Source organism: Piliocolobus tephrosceles, chromosome 5 (assembly GCF_002776525.5).
Source record: "Piliocolobus tephrosceles isolate RC106 chromosome 5, ASM277652v3, whole genome shotgun sequence".
Taxonomy (NCBI): domain Eukaryota; kingdom Metazoa; phylum Chordata; class Mammalia; order Primates; family Cercopithecidae; genus Piliocolobus; species Piliocolobus tephrosceles.
The window spans coordinates 117,091,253-117,112,057 of NC_045438.1; the positions used below are offsets into that span (position 1 = coordinate 117,091,253).

The 20,805-nt window shown below is 40.1% G+C and overlaps 1 protein-coding gene across 1 annotated transcript in view; it reads left to right on the forward strand.

Moving 5' to 3' along the window:
* PKHD1 (PKHD1 ciliary IPT domain containing fibrocystin/polyductin) overlaps nt 1–20,805 on the forward strand; it is a 469,171-nt gene that overhangs the window by 149,503 nt on the left and 298,863 nt on the right. The window contains exon 36 of the mRNA XM_023212993.1: nt 2,658–2,870. Coding sequence (XP_023068761.1) covers nt 2,658–2,870 — 213 coding nt within the window. The remainder of the gene's footprint in view (nt 1–2,657; nt 2,871–20,805) is intronic.

Below are 20,805 nucleotides of genomic sequence, written 5' to 3' on the forward strand. Positions count from 1 at the left end.
ACAGAATGTAGATTTTCCCCACAAGAGACAGCTTTGCAGGGCCATTTACCATTTAATATATTTTGGGGTAAAATACTTCAGTTTCTTTCAGGGCCGGCTATCTGTCATGTGTTGGTATACTAGAGTCAGGTTGGAATTTGGTGTCTTATTGCTACAGAGTCTGTTTTGTGGGTCTTAATGTCTCTGTTTTAATGTTAATGCTGGTTACTTATGTCTGTATTCCAAAAGGTGGAGGGTATAATGAGGCATCTCTGACACTCCCCATCATGGCCTGAACTAGTTTTACAGTTTAACTTTGGAATGCCCTTGCCTAAGAGGAGGGGTCAATTCAGTTGGTTTGGGGGGCTTAAAATTTTATTTTTGGTTTACATGATAATGACTAAAGTCATTTTTGCCTTTTTCTTTTCTCCCTCTCATTTCTCCAGTGCATGTTTAACTACTTCCAGCTGTGATTTCTGGAAAGCAACAAAAACTCAACTCAATAACTTGGCACTCTGGATTTATGACTACGTTAGCATTTGAAGAGTCTTTGCCCTCCACTGCCTCTCACCACAACTCTTCTTATTATAGTAGAATCTGCCTTTTGAGACATTTCTGATACTTTGCTCTCTCTACATCCTTTGCCCCCCTTTGCTCATTGAGACACTATGTGGGCTTATAGATTAAGCATAAGAACAACATCCTTTCTGAGAAAATGGGAGTGTGTGTGTGTGTGTGTGTGTGTTTGTACATAAAGAAATAGAGGCACTTAAATCAGAATCTCCAAAAAGATATGTCCATTCATTCATTCACTCAACAATTAATTGTGTATTGAGTGCCAACTACCTACGAGCAACTTTTCTAGACACTAAGAATTTAGAAGTGAACAAAACAGATAATTTCCCTCAGGAAGCATGCATTTTGGTGGGGAGAGGGCAGAAAATAAAATTGTAAATATATAATATGCCTGATATCAAGTATTATGAGGAAGAAGACATTTAGGCAAGGAGCTAGGGTGTGCTGTTTTATATAGACTAGAGAGGGAAGGCCTCGGTGAGAAGTTAACATTTGAATAGTAACAAGGGAGAGTGAGCCATGGAAATATCAGAACATTCTGATAATTCCGATAACATTCCAGATATTTCTGATAATTCTTATTCATGATATTCACGGGAATATCAGAAGAACGTTCCAGAGGGAAGAGCTTATGCACAGGCCCTGAGGCCTGTTTGAGACCTAACAGGCAGGCCAATATGTTTGGAGCATATGTGTGAACAGGTAAGCGTTAGAAAATGATATTATAGAGGTATTGGAGGTTAGGTAACAAATCATGAGGGACCTTTTGTAGCCCAGTGTAAGGACTTTGACTTCTGTTCTGAGTGAGATGGGAAACTGTTATTGGATTTAGAAAAGAGGACCTCTGGTGTGTCTGATATAAAGACACAACTCTGACTACTTTGTTACAGGATGGAAGAGTCTAGTCTGATGTTTTTGTAAACCACTTGCAGGAGGAAGATGCACTAAACAGCTTATTGAGGTTAAAGTGTTTATTTATATGGGATGCTTTAATTATTTTGACATTATTGAGAAAATTCTATGTAAAATGTAAATATTCTAAACCCTTTTGAAGATATTATAAAAATGAAAATCTTATTAATTTTTAAATTATTTAATCTCATAATACAAAATAATTCTATTATAAACTAATATTCTTATGTTACTGAAAATTTGGACATCAGAGCAAAATGGTATATGTATTAGTTAAGGTTATCTGGTTGCCAGTAAGAGAACCCAGCTGTTCTTTTAATGGAATTTATTGGGAAGGCATTGGGTAAACTACTAATCAGTGGAAAACAGTCTGAAAAATCAGGGACAGAAATACATAGGAATCAAAGCATTTGATGCAAGCGGTGGGCGGTGGGGCAGGTAGGCAGGTGGGCAGGTGGGTGTCTCAGAAGCAGGTATTCTTCCCAGGGTCCTTAGAATGCCACCACTGGAACTGAGATCTCAACATTTCCTATCTCTCTTCCCTTTTGCTCCATATTTCTCTTAAAGGCCGAGTATGTGACTCTGGCCATAGTAGGATAAGATGTCTTGCTTGACAGTTCCACTCAGCTCTAGTCAATGGGGCAGAGCAATACCTCAAGGAAATTAGGGTATGTTAACAAAATAAAGTATAATGGATGCTGGTCAACTAAAATGCTATGAATGCCACAATGTTAGCCCTAGTTACATTTCCTTTTACTATAATTCTTACAATTTTGGCACATCTTCTTCTAGCCCTATTTCTTGTTTATGTGTTTATGTCCCAGGTTTTTTTTTTTTTTTTTTTTTTTTTTTTACTTAATTTTATCTATTGTTAAATGGTAAAGTTAGTGGTCTTCTCATATATTATTTGACCATTCCTAAATTGCTGGACATTTAGATTATTGTCATGAAAATGTAGCAAATAAAGCAGCAGAGAATAGTAATAGCTAACCTAAACTGGCTAAATCATAGTGCTTCCACTCCTGGATGTCTGGTCTACCCTACTGTGCTTCTACAAGAGAGAGCATGATAAAATAAGTCTACATTCTAGCAGAAGTATTTAAATGAAGGAGATTTCATCAGGCATTGAAACTGACAAAACGGTAAGCCTTATCCTCCCAGGGACTGACAATTTTCCCTTTGTCCATTAGGGGGCAAGCTGATTTTCATGGCCCCAGGACCCATCGAGCTCAGGGCGCACGCCATTCTTGTTTCTGATGGTGGAGAGCTCCGGATTGGATCTGAAGACAAGCCCTTCCAAGGCAGAGCTCAGATCACACTCTATGGGAGTTCCCACTCAACTCCCTTCTTTCCCTATGGAGTCAAGTTCCTGGCTGTGAGGAATGGAACTCTTTCTCTGCACGGTGAGTGAGGCAGTTGATCAGAGGAAATGAAATAGAGCTGTGTCTAGCAGTGGAAACTGATAAAACTGTTTAAAAGTCCTTGACTATAGTTGCTCAGCCAACCAGGTCAGTTAGAGCAAGGCACTGTTTGCTTAAAGAACAAGTAAAACTGTTATGATTCCTGTGGCAGAGTGTACTACAGTTCCCAATTATTTGCTCCCCTTTCTGTAAGAGGATTGTGTATACTTCCACCCACTGTTAGGTGACTTTCAGTGCCTCCTTGTGGGTGGACCATACTTCCTGGACGCTTTGCAAGAGCAGACTTAGCCTTGTACTTGCTTTGGTCAGTGGAAGGTGAGCAGAAATGGGGGACTGCATGGCCAAGTGAAGGTTTTAAGACCTGTTATGCTTTAGCCATTGCATTTTCTTCCCGCCACTTGAGAATAGCCTGTCCCAGATAGGGGCAGTTCCTTCTGTTTAGAACCTGAATGAAGACGACATGAGGCAGTGCTGCAGATGACCTACTGCTATCATGTATGTGAGTGAGAAATAAGCCTTTGTCTTAAGTCACTGAGATTTGCATTTGTAATTGCAGCGTAGCCTAGTGAAAACTGACCAATACAATTACGTAGCATGTACAGATGTCTCTTAACATGCAGAAGCCTGGTATCCCAAATCAAATACAGACAACCTCATTTGGTTGTTGAACCTCTTCCTGTTTCCCCCAACCACCTACCCCATGAGCAGTGTTTAATTACACTTCTACTTAGAATCCTCTTACAGATAGGTGGGGTGTTTAAGGATTCCTAGGACAAAAGAGATTAGGCTACAGTGTGTTTCCGCTCCAACTTTATTTGCTTTCTGATCATCTCATTCCACTTTGCAAAAAGGACATTTTTTTTTTTTCCCCTTGAGAGTCAGGAAGTTACCAAGTGTGCCAGGATAATCCTTAGTATCAACTGTAAAATATCAGTATAAAATAGTGAGTAAGCAGATTTCAGTGGGTATTTATATGCTTTTGGTTGCATAGCATGAGCCAAAGGCAGATCAAAAATGTGGGCTCCAGAAGGTGACTCAATCTCCAGAAAACATAACGTAATTTACATTGATATTTCTATATTGGCATCACAAAATAATCCACTTGTCATAGGATAATTGCTCTAGATGAGGGCATGGAGCTGTGCTGAGGAATCTGCCATTTTTCTCTGTCCAGACTCCAATCATTATTTATCAAAAAGCATGCTTGTGCCTCTTTTGGCTTACTGTGAGAGGAAGCAAGATCTTTTCCTCAAGCATTTATTAAGTGTTGACTGTGGGCTACCCAGTGTGCTAGACACTGGGGATCAAATTTTGTGAGGTTAAAAATACCCCATAACTCATTGGACAGAAATTCAAAATGCTTACTATATTGATTCTGTGATCAACTTCCAAGGAGACCTTTCTTCCTCCTATCTTCATCAGCAAACAACTACACTGATTTTGTAGCCCGGAATCTATTCCCACGTCAGCCATGGTTTTCAAATGTTTGCTCTAGCTCAATGGCCTCTTAAGCCACCAACGCAATGCGCTGCTTTTTACCAGTAAAAAAACACATCTGGGGAACAAGTTAGTGTATATTTATGGTTCAGCCAGCCCATAGATCGTCCAGAGGACCCCAGGCTTAGGAGGAATCCTCAGAGTTGAGAGCCACTGTCCCGTGTGATGCAGATAGCACAACTCTTACTGAAAATTGGAATTCAAATGAGGAAAAATGAAAACTCTCCTAATTCTTTTATTCTGCTTCTTTCATTCCAAGCTCATCTAATTCTCATGCTCTAGTGTGAAGAATCAGTGAAAGAACTCATAAATATACCTTTTGTGCCTGTATTTTAAATGTACCTTGTGCATGTAAGCCTTTGTGATTAAGCAAATGTCAAGAAAATCCCTAGCCTCATTGCTTACAGTCAATATGGGGCAATTGAAGCAAAGTAGATGCCTCCAATATGTTTCGAAAATTCTGTAAGTTCAGAAAAAATGCTGCTACTCCAGCCATCTGATGTTACTGGATATTGAGAATGAGACCTCCTCTCCCTCTGCTTTCCTCATTTCCATCTCCTCCTTCCTCTTTCTCCTCCCTCCCTGTCCTTTCTTCTTCTCCCTCCTCTCTCTCTCTAGCCCCTCCTCCCTTCCTCTCCTCCCTCTTTCTTATTTATTCTCCTTCTCCCTGCTCTCTCTCCCTCTCCCTTTTCCCATATTCCCAGATTAGGCCGTTTTCTAAACTGGTTAAACATTCCCCAAAGCGTTTAGGACAGATAATTGACTAGGATCACCTGAATCACAGAGTTTGCCCATTGAACACGGGCAAAGATCAAGCCATTTCCTCTCTGATGTGATGCTGCAGCATCTCATGCATTTGAAAGAAATATTATGTAGAAAAGAGCTCAGCCATTTGGGTGACAGGGATTCCTTTCCTGATGTATCTGTCAGAGAATTGCAGCCCCATGTGCAGCTCATCTATTCTCTCCTGTCACTTCTCCCTCACCACCTGAGGTCTCAGACAGATTTCCCCTCCAGCATGGTGGTATATCATGGCTAAAATCATTACATAATTTCACTGGCCTTTTGCCAGGGCCAGAGGAGGACCTGGTGACACTGGGGCTTTAGGAAAAAGTTAATTTTCTTTCTCCGTCGAGTATGCAAAATAGTGAGCAACTTGATTCACTGCTTTGCGCCCAGGAAGTCCCTAAAGACCCAGCATTCACTCGGCTTCCCAGGATAACATAATGAGGAGATTCACCGACTTTGGTGCACAGAAGACCCTTTTGGGGAGGTTTTTGTAAATCTTGATTTCTGGGCCTGGAAATGTACATGTGACGTGACTCAGGTGGCCCATTGACTACACTCGGAGAAACACTGATTCTAGTGGTTAATCGAATTAGAATCAGAAATGGGCCCCGTTCTGCCACAGATCAGCTATGACCTTCAACAGATCTCTAAAAAAATCCAAAAAACACAGTTCCCACTTCATAAACTTACTGCTCATGAAGTGCTCCAGAGTGTTGGGCACACAAAACACAGTGTTAGTTATTGTTATTCTGATAAAATCCTTTCCCCTTTCCAAAAGCACTGAGTACCCATCACTGATTATCCTGTATTTTATTTTAGGTATGAGAAAACGTGGGGCATGGCGGTGGTGGGGGCTTCTGTTTCAAAATCCACCTAGAGATTTTTCTCCATATTAATTTTCTTGTCTATCTCTTTTCATCAAAGTAACAGAAGCGTTTTAACCTGGGATATCATGCGGTACCCACCTTCCCAGGCATCTTCTGTTCTCTTCCCACCTTCCAGCCAATACCTTTAGATTTTAATCTCTCTTGGTGCAGCTGCTTCCCAGCCGTGGATAACCACCATTCCCGGGCGTGGTTACAATAAAGGCTTTCTTAGAAACTATTTGCATGGGTCCCAGTATAGTCCAAAGCAGGGCACTGCCCAGCAAATGAGGCCCTTGGCAGACATTTGGTTCCTAATATTCAGCAGCAATGCTGAATGGATTCTAATTTAATGCCAGCTCAGGTCATGTAGAATCACACAAATGGTCTGCATGTCAGTCCGATCACTTTCTCACCTTCTCCTTCCATCTCATTCTTTGTTATTGCCCTTTGAAACCCTTCTGCTCCAGCTGATTTTTATTTTAGATTAAAATCGCTAAGCAAACAGGCGTTGGTGTTCAGCTGTCACAAGGCAAGATAGAGTTGAAAGCATATTTCATGTATTTCTTTGAAGGTAGGAAAAGTCCCACACCCTTATACACTCACAGATACACACACACCTGCACATAACACACCCACACACAGCACCATCTTTTCTGTTTCTGTTTGTTTGGGAGTAGATGAGGACGGGTTCTGAGTTGCTGGTGGAGTTCAGATTGTTTAGTAACTTCTATCAGCTGCTCACTTCGATGCGTTAATATGACTAAAGGGTCTCAGGATTCCTCCTGAGTGGCGGTCTGAGGTTTGGGTAGCTATAGTCAATAAGGAAATTTCACTCTTGCCTTTTGCCTTCATCACTCTGTCTGCCAATCCAGGTTCTCCACTCCAAACTGAGTGCCAATCACTTGTCACTTTTCAAATGGGTTGCTGTCAGCCTGGGCAACTTAAATTTTTGACAGTGTAATTATGGCTCTTGCTTCCACAGTGGGAATCTGAGCGGGATGGTGGAGCTTTTATTGATTGTTCAGCAGGGAAATTTATCAATGTCTCTCACTTCATTTCCAGTTCCTCCCTGAGAAATTTGGCTGACAGTTCCTTAGGAGAAAAACAGTCTCATGGCCTTGGCTGGACTTCTGTCTTTGTCCTTTTCAAGAAATTACAAGATATAGGCATTAAATATAAATGGAAATTCCTGAGAAAAAGCAGTATGTGGGGCATGATTGAAGAAAGCACGAGTGCAATTGCAAAGAACATAAGAATTTGGTAGGAATAAATAAGAAAAGCAGTGGTGTAAATAAGCAAGCTTAGATGTGGTTTGTTTTCCTTCTGAAAGTACCAAGTATCTGCATGTAAATTCCATGGTTTCTATGAGTACTGTGTGATGTACAGTTTTTTCATAGTTGCTAGAGTATCAGGCTGTCATGAAGCATGGTATAAAGTGCATGGGACAGGCACATGTGTGGGAGTGTGTTTCCGGTCAGTGGTTTTCACCTTGTGCTCCACAAAATCCAAATGTTTCCTGGAGGGGATTTAGGGGTTCCCTAAACAATGAATATTGAAGATCAAGTAATAAAGGTTTAAATTGCTCAAGTATTGATTTATTGCTTTTATCTGTTATATATTTGTGTTCAGAGTAACAGTTGGTTAGAAGAAAGAGTTCCACTATGAAAATTATGATTAAAAAACTCTACCAGGTCACTCTTTTAACTGTGGTGTATGGATCCTTTTGAGGTGTCCAGGCCCTCTCTGCATGATTCCTGTTTCCCCAAGACTGATTTAGCTCTGGGACATTTTCTATGAAGTCTGTTCTTTGATGTAGGGTGAAACTTTCTAGAGCCTGTTTTCATGTCATAATAGTTTCTCTTATCCAACAGTTTCAAATATCCAAGATATTTTTAAATCTCCACTCTTTCGTCACTTGATTAATAGTCTCTAATGTTGTCTCCTCTTGCCCCATTCTTTACTTATTTCTTCTAGACCAAGACTCCTCCCTTTTCTTCTGTCTCTTGTTCCCTTGAGCTAGATACAAACCAGAGCTATGACATGGCATTTTTATATGTAGCTTTATTACTTTGAAATTGTTTGGTTTTAGGGGACAGAAGCCCACTGGAAACAGACTTAGAACCAAGGATTTATGAATTCTTGTAATCAAAATGCAGAGTGGAGAGAAAGACAATGGCCTTATGTGTGACTGCCTTCAGGGGTCCGAATGTCCTCAGGACTCACCCCTCAGTCTCTTACTCTGGCTGTCTCTGCATGTATTGACTTCACTCTCTTCTAGTCCTTATTGCCTTCTTCTCTATGGTTATTGGGACTTCCTGAGTTCATGTGGACTTTGATTTTCTACTACCAAAGAGAGGAACTCTGTATTCTTTTCAAAAAATAACCAGGGAAGGCCTCCCAAAGTCTTGCTAGAGTTAACTAGCAGACTAAGGACTATACATGGTGCCCAGGGGGAAAGTGCACTATGACTGTCCAAGCCCAAGTCACCTTTTCACTTCTTTACCAACCGTCAAGTCCAGGAACGCAAGGCCATGTGAAGAGATGCAGCTCTGCCTTGACCAGGGAGGCCAGAGTGGTGTGGGATGTGTGTGTGTGTGTGTGTGTATTACTGTGCATGCATGTGTATGTTTGGGTGTTTTTGTGCATGTATATTTTGAGAAGCTGTTCACCAAAAGGGGTGATGGCAACCAGACCCAGAAAGGAGAGATGCGGAGAAGACAAAACCATAGGAGTTCTCTGAGCTAAAGCCTTAGGCTTTGACTTCTGGTTCATCCTGAAATCTCAAGGTGACTGAAACTCATAGACAGAAATATTCAAATATAGTACAATACTGTTGTATAAACTCAATATGTAAAGTTAATGTTGGTTATTTAGGCTGCATTTAGGCTGAATAAAACAAGTGTGTGAGATCAGGCAAACAAAAATCCTCATTGAGTTACTAGTAAGGTTCCCATCAAATTGAAGAAGTTTATATATATATATTTCATATATATATATTTATTTCAATATATATATTCAATATATATTCAATATATATATTTTAATATATATATTTCAATAATATATATATATTATTGAAAAGTTTTGCTGTGATTGAACCTCAAATTTTAAATCTCAGTGTTGCTTGCAATTTTAAAAGCTTTATCCCAAGGTCTTAGGAAATCTCATTTTCTAGTATATGCTATGGATTTTCTTCTTTCTTCCCATGAACTGTGGATTTCCTCAATATTGAAGAGGTTCTCTGCTTTCCCCTTGCATTTATCACCACAAAATATTACTTGTGATTTCATGGGAAACTTGAGCTGATGTGGTGTGTAAATTTGCCACAGGGTTGAGCAAATGCAAGAGACTCATTTTTAGGGACGTTTGGTCGATGTAAACCTTCCAGACAGAAGTCTGACTCAGAATAGATTTTATTTTTCTTTAGTCATTGTCTTTGTCTGTATTCTGATGGGGATCCTTTTTCTTGTCCTTTAACAACTTCTTAGGTACCAATAGCTTTCCAGTTGATTTCAGATATTGAAAATGCCAGTCCTGATTAATCAGTTTAAAAGTTCAGTCTCCTGTTTATTTAATGTTCCCTTCCTCACCTCCAAAGCTTCAACTTGAGGCCCTTGGGATGGTAGGGTCTGCTCCCTCACTCTTCCTCTAATCCTTCTTATTTCATATTCTCAGGATTGGGGCAGGTGGAAGAGGTAAGGTAAGAAGTTTAACAAGCTTGGTACTTAACTGTGCACCTATATCCTCTGTTGGGTGTTGCTCCCTCTCTGAATAATAATTGCTGACTGTTGAGTCTCCCTCCTAAGATGCCTGCATGAAATCACTGGAGTCTTGTAGGAGGCTTTTCCACTGCACAGTTTCCCAGTGTGGAAGTCCCACCTGGGTTTGCAATCCCCTTAGCGTCCACCTTGGGGGTTGGTCTTGGTGGAGTACTAGAAAGTTGGTTCAAGCCAAGCTATCTTCCCTACAATTCAGCTATCCAGAGGAAACTTACAAATCCACATGAAAGATGTTCCACTTATCACCCCTTTCTCTGCTCTGCTCTTTCTCTCTCTAATTGTTTCCCTTGCTTAGATAGGCATGAGCAGCTGAGCAAATAGGCTGCATATGCAGACATTCAACCTGGGAAAAGAAGCCAGTCTCCCCTTCTTACAGGTCACTCTATGATCGATACTTATGCAGCCCTCTTTCTTTGCTTAATAAGAGAGAAGTAGTTTCACACCTCGCTTTATAGGAAGGAACGGCTCTATAGGGAGGAAAGGCCAAGGTTAACTCACCCAGGCTGATGGCTCATCCCCCTATCTCAGGATTCCTTTGAATCTCCTTGTTTTTGGTCATTCATAAACGATGGAGTAGACTCTGCTCCAAGAATGGCAAAATTGGCAGAGTTAGATTAGCTTTCTTTTAATAAGCCCCAAGGAGATGTTTTCTCCCTGTCTGTGGCTTCCCTATAATGTGGGGTGCTTATCATCTTCTGGTCCCATGCATGTGTCCTCCTGGTAGGTTCTAGAGGAGCAGAAGTCCCACCCAGCAACCTGCTATGTATGTAAAAAGGGTGCCCTAGAGGGATGTGGGGTTGAAGGGGAGAGCCACTGTCATTTTGTGGTTGTTAGTTGGCTTTGTATTGCTGGTTTTTATTTAGGACTGGGAAGGAAGGAAGATTAAATAGAGGGGAGGAGAAATGGAGAAAGGAGGATGAGGAAAATTAAAAATGTATTTATTGCTTTTTCTAATCTTAAATTTAAGTGAGCTTTAATACAGTGTTGGGGTTCTGGTCAGCTGGTGTGTTGTGGCAGATCATAATGACACAGTTGAGTTAACACCAGTGAACATGGTCCTAGTGTACTTGGAACCCTAGCATCGTAGGACAGCCAGTTGCTGATGAGTGGTCCTCCCTTTTGAGCAGATGAAGATTGACCCCTGGCTCTGTGTCCTTTAAAATATAACCAACATCACCAACAAAAATAAGGTATTTTTTCTGTTCTGTCTAATAATACTTCAAAAAAGTCTAAAATAACACTGTATAACCATTCTATTTACAGTGGCAGAAATGTATCTGCTAAAATCTCATTCGATCTGGACAAGAGTAACCTTGGAACAATCTTTAAGAAAGGGTTCCTTAAATTAATAGTATAAACCACACTTTAGGGAACTTGTTTAAACACATTTAAGTGAACATGCTGTTTTTAAGGTCTTTTAATTTTAGGTGTTTGCATGTAAATGTGTGCTGCTAATTAGAAATGAGTTCTAGCTATTCAATAATCCAAGTACAGCAGGAACCCCACTTAGAAACACATTGTAAGGTACTTCAAGTTTCTATATGTACTTGAAAGTGTTGGCATTAGTCAGGTCTTTTTTTGGTTTCAAGTGACAGAAAACCCAATTCAAACAAAAAATAAGAGCATTTATTGCCTCATATAACTGAAAAGAAAAAACTTGAGGCACAGCTGAGTCCAGGTGCTCCAATGAAGTCATTAAGATTTTGTTTCTCTGTGACTCTTGGTTCTGCTTTCCCCTGAGTTGGTTTCATTGTCAGTCAAACTCCACCCTCATGGAGGCAGAAATGGCAGTCTTGTGGCTCCAGACGAAAGGGAATGCCTCTTTCCCAGTGGTTGTTTGACCTCTGAGCAAATTTCAACATTTCCCCGTCACCATTTCACATCACTCCTTTTGTTTTTTCCTCCTTAGCTTTCAACATTATTTAATGTATTATGTATGGTTTACTTTTCACATTTTTTTGAATGTATTTTATTGCCTCTTCCAGAAGAATATATACATCGTGAGGGCAAGGATTTTCCTTTTTTTTTTTTTTTTTTTTTCAAATCTGCATTGCCTAGGACAGTGCCTGGACTCATAATATGCTTTAAAAAATACTTTTTTGCTTGAATAAGTGAATGAAAACCTTGAGCAAAAGCCTCAAGATTTTTTTTTTTTTTTGCCCCATTTGAGTCATAGGCATGAGAGAGAGAGAGAGAGAGACAAAGAGAGAGAGGAAGGGAGAGAGAAAGAGGGAGAGAGAGAAAAAGAGAGAGAGAGAAGTAGATAGAGAGTCCAAGTCCAAATGCGTAAGAACCAGGAAGACCAATGGTGTAAGTTCTAGTCTGAAAACCAGCAAGCTGGAGATCCAAGAAGAGCCTATGCTTCAGTCTAAGTTTGAAGACCAGATAAGACCAATGTCTCAGTTCAAGTTACTTCATACTCAGCTTTTGTTCTATTCAGTCCTTCAGCTGATTGGATAAAGCTCGTCTACATTAAGGAAGGCAATCTTCTTTACTTAGTCTACTGATTAAAATGTTAATCACATCTAGAAATACACACACACTCACACACACACACAGACACACACACACACACACACAGAACAGTTTACATTTAGCCAAAGGTCTGGGTACCCCATAGCACAGTCAAGTTGTTGCACAAAATTAACCATCACAGTCACCAAAGCAAACCTCATAACTGACTCTGTATCATATTTTAGACAAAGGAGGATTTCAAGTCTCTCATCTTAACACAAAGCTTCTCAAGGGAAAGTATCTAGCTCCAAGGTTCATCTCTTTCTTTCAAAATTTCTGTAGTTTCCATTTTCCTGCTAGGATGTGAGGATCTTTGCTCGCGTTCTGCATCTTCTCTAGATGAGCTTGATTTTGCTCTGTCATAGAGTCCTCACTCACTCATCTTCCTCTGGGTAAGTGTGAGGAGCCTGGGCTCTTGAAGTGGACTGCTTGGTCCAAATCCCATCTCTACCATGAACTAGCTAGTGGACCCTGAAAAAAAAACTCAGGGTTTTAGTTCCCACGTCTATAAAGCAGACATTATTTTAAGATATTTCTCATAATATTTGTTATGCAGTTTAAATGAAATAAAACATGTAATGTACTTATCACAATGGCAGATGTTGAGCAAGTACTCAATAAATGTCAGTTATTATCATTGTTATTATTTGTTTACACTTTTGTTTTGGTGAAGTTGCCCCATTGTTAGTCTAAGGATGGGATGGTGTTTACTGTTTTCCATTAATCTCTCAGCTAGAAATCTGGTTGTCATTCTTGATACCGCCTTTATCATTCCTCTTATCATGTCCATCACTAAGTCTTGTTGATTTTAATTCTTGAATAATTTGTGAGCCCATATCCTTCTCTCTACCTCCATTACTGTCACCTTAGTTTATGGTACCTTCAACTGCCTAGATTATTGTGTAAGCTTTTAAACTTATCTTCTAGTTGTCACTTTTGTTCTTTCCAATTCATTCTTTGCCCTGGAGCCAAGGTGATCTTTTAAAAACACTTATCTGTTTATATTGTGCTGCTGCTCAAAACTCCTCAGTGGCTTTCCATTGTTTCTAAGGTAAAGCCCGAAATTTCTAGCGTGGCTATTAGGCACTGTTTGATTTAGGTTCCTGCTTAAACCTTCTGTCCTGTTTTTCAGCTCTCCCCCTTGGCCACCCTCACGCTTCAGTAGTAACCTTCTTTTAGGTTACTAAATGGTTAATGTGGTCTAGATCTTCATTTTTTACATTTTTGAGTACCACAAGAAACTCAGCTTTGTTAAGTAAATGGAAAGCTACATAGGCAGAAGCTTGTGATTTTTCCTTCAAAGAGAATTCTTCCATATGCATCATCAAAGCAATACTATTAATAGTATTGCTTTCAGCCTGGTCATGGAAAAAGAGTATCATTGAATTGGGCGTTATATTCGGTATTTGTCAAAATTGGATTTTACCTAGATCCTGGCACTTTATAATTTTCAAAGCTGCTTCCCATTCTTTCCTTTCATTTAACTCTCACAATCACCCTGTGAAGCATGAAAACTGGGATTGTTACTTTCATTTTGGAGATGATGAAACTGGGGCCTGGAAGAGGATGTAACTAAAACTCATTCAATTTTCTTCATGGACTTAAGACACACATAGGCTTGCTTCTATTTTGTGTACACACAGCTGGTATTTACTTGTGGCAGAAAGGCAGAATATACCTCTTTCTGAAACAGTCTCCTCAGTTTTAACTTTTTCAGCTTATTTTGAGATTTCAGTTGGGGCTTTCTGGCTTATAGCTCCCTTTGTAAAATCCTTGATAGAGGTACAATTAACTGGTTTCTTTTACACCTTGTTATTTACCTTTTAGTACTTCTATGAAGTTTTCCAATCTTTGTGATGGCAAAGCTACAATTATTTTGTCTTATGGTTTCTGCCTTTGATTTTATGTTTATCAACTCTTTTCTGTACAAAGACTATATAAAAATTTACCTATTTGTTTTTTGGTTCTTTGATTACTTTTTGTTTTTCTTTTTCTTTTTTTCACATTTGTGTCTGTCTTTAACTAGGGTCAGCAAACTATGAGCCATGGACCAAATCTGGTCCATTCCTTGCTTTTATACACAAAATTGTATTGAGGCACAGCCACACCCATTTGTTTAGGTATTATCTATGGCTGCTTTGCATTATAATGGCAAAGTTCAGTCATTATGACAGAGACCACATGGTCTGCAAACCCCAAAATCTTTACTATCTCCCTGATTTTTTACAGAAAAAAGTTATCAGACCCTTATTTTAATCAATCTAGAATTTATTCTGATATAGTTTATGTCAGTTATCTATTTTTTTAAATGAATAGCCAATTTTCACAGCACTGTTTATTCAACCATAAGCTAAAAAATGACACTCATGTATGTCCATGTCTTAATCCTTAGAACCCATGAACAGTACCTTAAAAATTTGGCAAAAGGGGGTTGGGCTCCAAGATGGCCAAATAGGAACAGCACCAGTCTACAGCTCCCAGCGTGAGCAACACAGAAGATGGGTGATTTCTGCATTTCCAACTGAGGTACCAGATTCATCTCACTGGGACTTGTTGGACAGTGGGTGCAGCCAATGGAGTGTGAGCCAAAGCTGGGCAGGGCATCGCTTCACCCAGGAAGTGCCAAGGGATGGAGGAATTCCCTTTCCTAGCCAAGGGAAGCCCTGACAGATGGTACACTCCCACCCTAATACTGCGCTTTTCCAGTGGTCTTAGCAAACAGCACACCAGGAGATTATATCCTGTGCCTGGCTCAGAGGGTCCCAAGACCATGAAGCCTTGCTCATTGCTAGCACAGCAGTCTGAGATCGAACTGCAAAAAGGCAGCGAGGCTGGGGGAGGGGCATCCGCCATTGCTGAGGCTTGAGTAGGTAAACAAAGTGGCCACAAAGTGGCCGGGAAGTTTGAACTGGGTGGAGCCCACCACAGCTCAACTAGGTCTGCCTGTCTCTGTAGACTCCATCTCTGGGGGCAGGGCATAGCAGAACAAAAGGCAGCAGAAACTTCTGTAGACTTAAACGTCCCTGTCTGACAGCTATGAAGAGAGTAGTGGTTCTCCTAGCATGGAGTTTGAGATCTGAGAACAGACAATCTGCCTCCTCTAGTGGGTTCCTGACCCTGAGTAGTCTAACTGTGCTACCTCCCAGTAGGGGTCAACTGACACCTCATACAGCCGGGTGCCCCTCCCCTGAGACAAAGCTTCCAGAGGAAGGATCAGGCAGCACTATTCTCTGTTCTGCAATATTTGCTGTTCTGCAGCCTCTGCTGATGCTACCCAGGCAAACAGGGTCTGGAGTGGACCTCCAGCAAACTCCAACAGACCTGCAGCTGAGGATCCTGACTGATAGAAGAAAAACTAACAAACAGAAATAAATAGCATCAACATCAACAAAAAGGACATCTACACCAAAACCCCATCTGTAGGTCACCATCATCAAAGACCAAAGGTAGATTAAACCACAAAGATGGGGAGAAACCAGAGCAGAAAACCTGAAAATTCTAAAAATCAGAGCACCTCTTCTCCAAAGGATCGCAGCTCCTCGCCAGCAACAGAACAAAGCTGGACGGAGAATGACTTTGACGAGTTGACAGAAGTAGGCTTCAGAAGATCGGTAATGATAAACTTCTCCAAGCTAAAGGAGGATGTTCGAACCTATCACAAAGAAGCTAAAAACCTTGAAAAATGATTACACGAATGGCTAACTAGAATAAACAGCATAGAGAAGACCTTAAATGATCTGATGAAGCTGAAAACCATGGCACAAGAACTACATGACACATGCACAAACTTCAGTAGCCGATTTGATCAAGTGGAAGAAAGGGTATCAGTGATTGAAGATCAAATTAATGAAATGAAGTGAGAAGATAAATTTAGAGAAAAAAGAGTTAAAAGAAATGAACAAAGCCTCCAAGAAATATGGGACTGTGTGAAAAGACCAAATCTACGTCAGATTGGTGTACCTCAAAGTGACAGGGAGAATGGAGCCAAGCTGGAAAACACTCTTCAGGATATTATCCAGGAGAACTTCCCCAACTTAGCAAGGCAGGCTAACATTCAAATTCGGGAAATACACAGAACGCCACAAAGATACTCTTCGAGAAGAGCAACCCCAAGACACATAATTGTCAGATTCACCAAGGTTGAAATGAAGGAAAAAATGTTAAGGGCAGCCAGAAAGAAAGTTCCAGTTACCCATAAAGGGAAGCCCATCAGACTAACAGCAGATCTTTATAGTACTAAATTATAATTTATAGCACTAAATGCCCACAAGAGAAAGCAGGAAAGATCTAAAATTGACACTCTAACATCACAATTCAAAGAACTAGAGAAACAAGAGCAAACACATTCAAAAGCTAGCAGAAGGCAAGAAATAACTAAGATCAGAGCAGAACGGAAGGAGATAGAGACACAAAAACACCCTTCAAAAAATCAATGAATCCAGGAGCTGGTTTTTTGAAAAGATCAACAAAATAGACTGCTAGCATGACTAATAAAGAAGAAAAGAGAGAAGAATCAAATAGATGCAATAAAAAATGATAAAGGGGATATCACCACCGATCCCACAGAAATATAAACTACCATCAGAGAATACTATAAACACCTCTACGCAAGTAAACTAGAAAATCTAGAAGAAATGGATGAATTCCTGGACACATACACCCTCCCAAGACTAAACCAGGAAGAAGTGCCTCTGAGCTAAAGGAGGATGTTCGAACCCATCACATCCAATCCCTGAATACACCAATAACAGGCTCTGAAATTGAGGCAATAATTTATAGCCTAGCAACCAAAAAAAGTCCAGGACCAGATGGATTCACAGCCGAATTCTACCAGAGGTACAAAGAGGAGCTGGTACCATTCCTTCTGAAATTATTCCAATCAATAGAAAAAGAGGGAGTCCTCCCTCACTCATTTTATGAGGCCAGCATCATCCTGATACCAAGGCCTGGCAGAGACACAACAAAAAGAGAATTTTAGACCAATATCCCTGATGAACATCAATGCAAAAATCCTCAATAAAATACTGGCAAACCGAATCAAGCAGCACATCAAAAAGCTTACCCGCGACGATCAAGTTGGCTTCATCCCTGGGATGCAAGGCTGGATCAACATACACAAATCAATAAATGTAATCCATTATGTAAACAGAACCAAAGACAAAAACCACATGATTATCTCAATAGATGGAGAAAAGGCCTTTGACAAAATTCAACAGCCTTTCATGCTAAAAACTCTCAATAAACTAGGTATTAATGGGATGTATCTCAAAATAATAAGAGCTATTGATGACAAACCCACAGCCAATATCATATTGAATGGGCAGAAACTAGAAGCATTCCCTTTGAAAACTGGCACAAGACAGGGATGCCCTCTCTCACCACTCCTATTCAACATAGTGTTGGAAGTTCTGGCCAGGGCAATCAGGCAGGAGAAAGAAATAAAGGGTATTAAATTAGGAAAAGAGGAAGTCAAATTGTCCCTGTTTGCAGACGACATGATTGTAAATTTAGAAAAACCTATCATCTCTGCCCAAAATCTCCTTAAGCTGATAAGCAACTTCAGCTAAGTCTCAGGATACAAAATCAATGTGCAAAAATCACAAGCATTCCTATACACCAATAACAGACAAACAGAGACCCAAATCATGAGTGAACTCCCATTCACAAATGCTTCAAAGAGAACAAAATACCTATTCAACTTATAAGGGATGTGAAGGACCTCTTCAAGGAGAACTACAAACCACTGCTCAACAAAATAAAAGAGGACACAAACAAATGGAAGAACATTCCATGCTCATGGATATGAAGAATGAATATCATGAAAATGGCCATAGTACCCAAGGTAATTTATAGATTCAATGCCATCCCCATCAACCTACCAATGACTTTCTTCACAGAATTGGAAAAAAACTACTTTAAAGTTCATATGGAACCAAAAAAGAGCCTACATTGCCAAGACAATCCTAAGCAAAAAGAACAAAGCTGGAGGCATCACGCTACCTGACTTCAAACTATACTACAAGGCTACAGTAACCAAAACAGCATGATACTGGTAACAAAACAGAGATATAGACCAATGGAACAGAACAGAGCCCTCAGAAATTATACCACATATCTACAACCATCTGATCTTTGACAAACTTGACAAAAATGAGAAATGGGGAAACATTCCCTATTTAATACATGTTGCTGGTAGAAAGCTGAAACTGGATCCCTTCCTTACACCTTATACAAAAATTAATTCAAGATGGATTAAATACTTAAATATTAGACCTAAAATCATAAAAACCCTAGAAGAAAACCTAGGTGATACCATTCAGGACAAAGGCATGGGCAAAGACTTCATGAGTAAAACACCAAAAGTAATGGCAACAAAAGCCAAAATTGACAAATGGGATCTAATTAAACTAAAGAGCTTCTGCACAGCAAAAGAAACTACCATCAGAGTGAACAGGCAACCTACAGAATGGGAGAAAATTTTTGCAATCTACCCCTCTGACAAAGGGCTAATATCCAGAATCTACAAAGAACTTAAGCCTATTTACAAGAAAAAATCAAATAACCCCATCAAAAAGTGGGTGAAGGATATGAACAGACACTTCTCAAAAGAAGACATTTATGCAGCCAACAGACACAGGAAAAAATGCTCATCATCACTGGCCATCAGACAAATGAAAATCAAAACCACAATGAGATAGCATCTCACACCAGTTAGAATGGCAATCATTAAAAAGTCAGGAAACAACAGGTGCTGGAGAGGATGTGGAGAAATAGGAACACTTTTACACTGTTAGTGGGACTGTAAACTAGTTCAACCATTGTGGAAGACAGTGTGGCGATTCCTCAGGAATCTAGAACTAGAAATACCATTTGACCCAGCCATCCCATTACTGGGTATATACCCAAAGGATTATAAATCATGCTGCTGTAAAGACACATGCACACGTGTGTTTATTGTGGCACTATTCACAATAGCAAAGACTTGGAATCAACCCAAATGTCCATCAATGATAGACTGGATTAAGAAAACGTGGCACATATACACCATGGAATACTATGCAGCCATAAGAAAGGATGAGTTCATGTCCTTTGTAGGGACATGGATGAAGCTGGAAACCATAATTCTGAGCAAACTGTCGCAAGGACAGAAAGCCAAACACCGCATGTTCTCACTCATAGGTGGGAATTGAACAATGAGAACACTTGGACATAGGAAAGGGAATATCACACACCTGAGCTTGTCGTGGGGTTGGGGGAGGGGAGGAGGGATAGCATTAGGAGAAATACCTAACATAAATGACGAGTTAATGGGTTCAGCACACCAACATGGAACATGTATACATATGTAACAAACCTGCACATTGTGCACATGTACCCTAGAACTTAAAGTATAATAAAAAAAATTTGGCCAAAGGGATTTTGTGGATGTGATTAAATTAAAGATCTTAATGAAGAGTTTATCGTGGATCATCCACGTGGACCCCACATAATCACATTGGTCCTTATAAGAGAGATATGGGAAGAGTCGGTCAGAAAAGAAGATGATGTGATGATGGTAGCAGAGATAAAAGTGATATGCTTTGAAGTTGAAGGAAGTAGTCGTAAACCAAGGACTACAGGCAGCTATTAGATGCTGAAAAAGGCAAGGAAATAGTTTTTCCTCTCAGAGCCGCTAGGAGCAAGCACCCATGTCAACACCTTGACTTTATCCCAGTGAAACTAATTTCAGAATTCTGCCCTTCGGAATGTTAAGATAATAAATTTGTTTTTTTTTTAAAAAGATTGTATTTTGTGGTAATTAGTTACGGGAGCAATAGAACTCAGTATGTTTCTTGATATAGCAATGCCACTTTTAGGATTTTATCTTAAGGAGATGATCATAAATATGCACCAAAATTATGCCCAAGAACTCAAACAATCCAGTAATAAGAAAACAAACAACCTTATTTAAAAACTGAGCAAAGGACCTGAGTAGACATTTCTTACAAGACAATATACAAATGGCCAATGGGAATATGAAAAGTGCCCAACATCGCTAATCATCAGGGAAATGCAAGTTACAACCACAATGAGCTATCATTCTCACACCAGTTAAAATGACCGTTACCGAAAAGATAAAAGATAAGTGTTGGTGACGATGTAAAGAAAAGGGAATAAGGGCTGGGAGCGGCGGCTCACGCCTGTAATCCCAGCACTTTGGAGGCCGAGGCGGGCGGATCACGAGGTCAGGAGATCGAGACCATCCTGGCTAACACGGTGAAACTCCGTCTGTACTAAAAATACCAAAAATGTTAGCCAGGCGTGGTGGCGGGCGCCTGTAGTCCCAGCTACTCCAGAGGTTGAGGCAGGAGAATGGCGTGAAGCTGGGAGGCGGAACTTGCAGTGAGAGCCCAGATCGCCCCACTGCACTCCAGCCTGGGCGACAGAGGGAGACTCCATCTCAAAAAAAAAAAAAAAAAAAAAAAAAAAAAA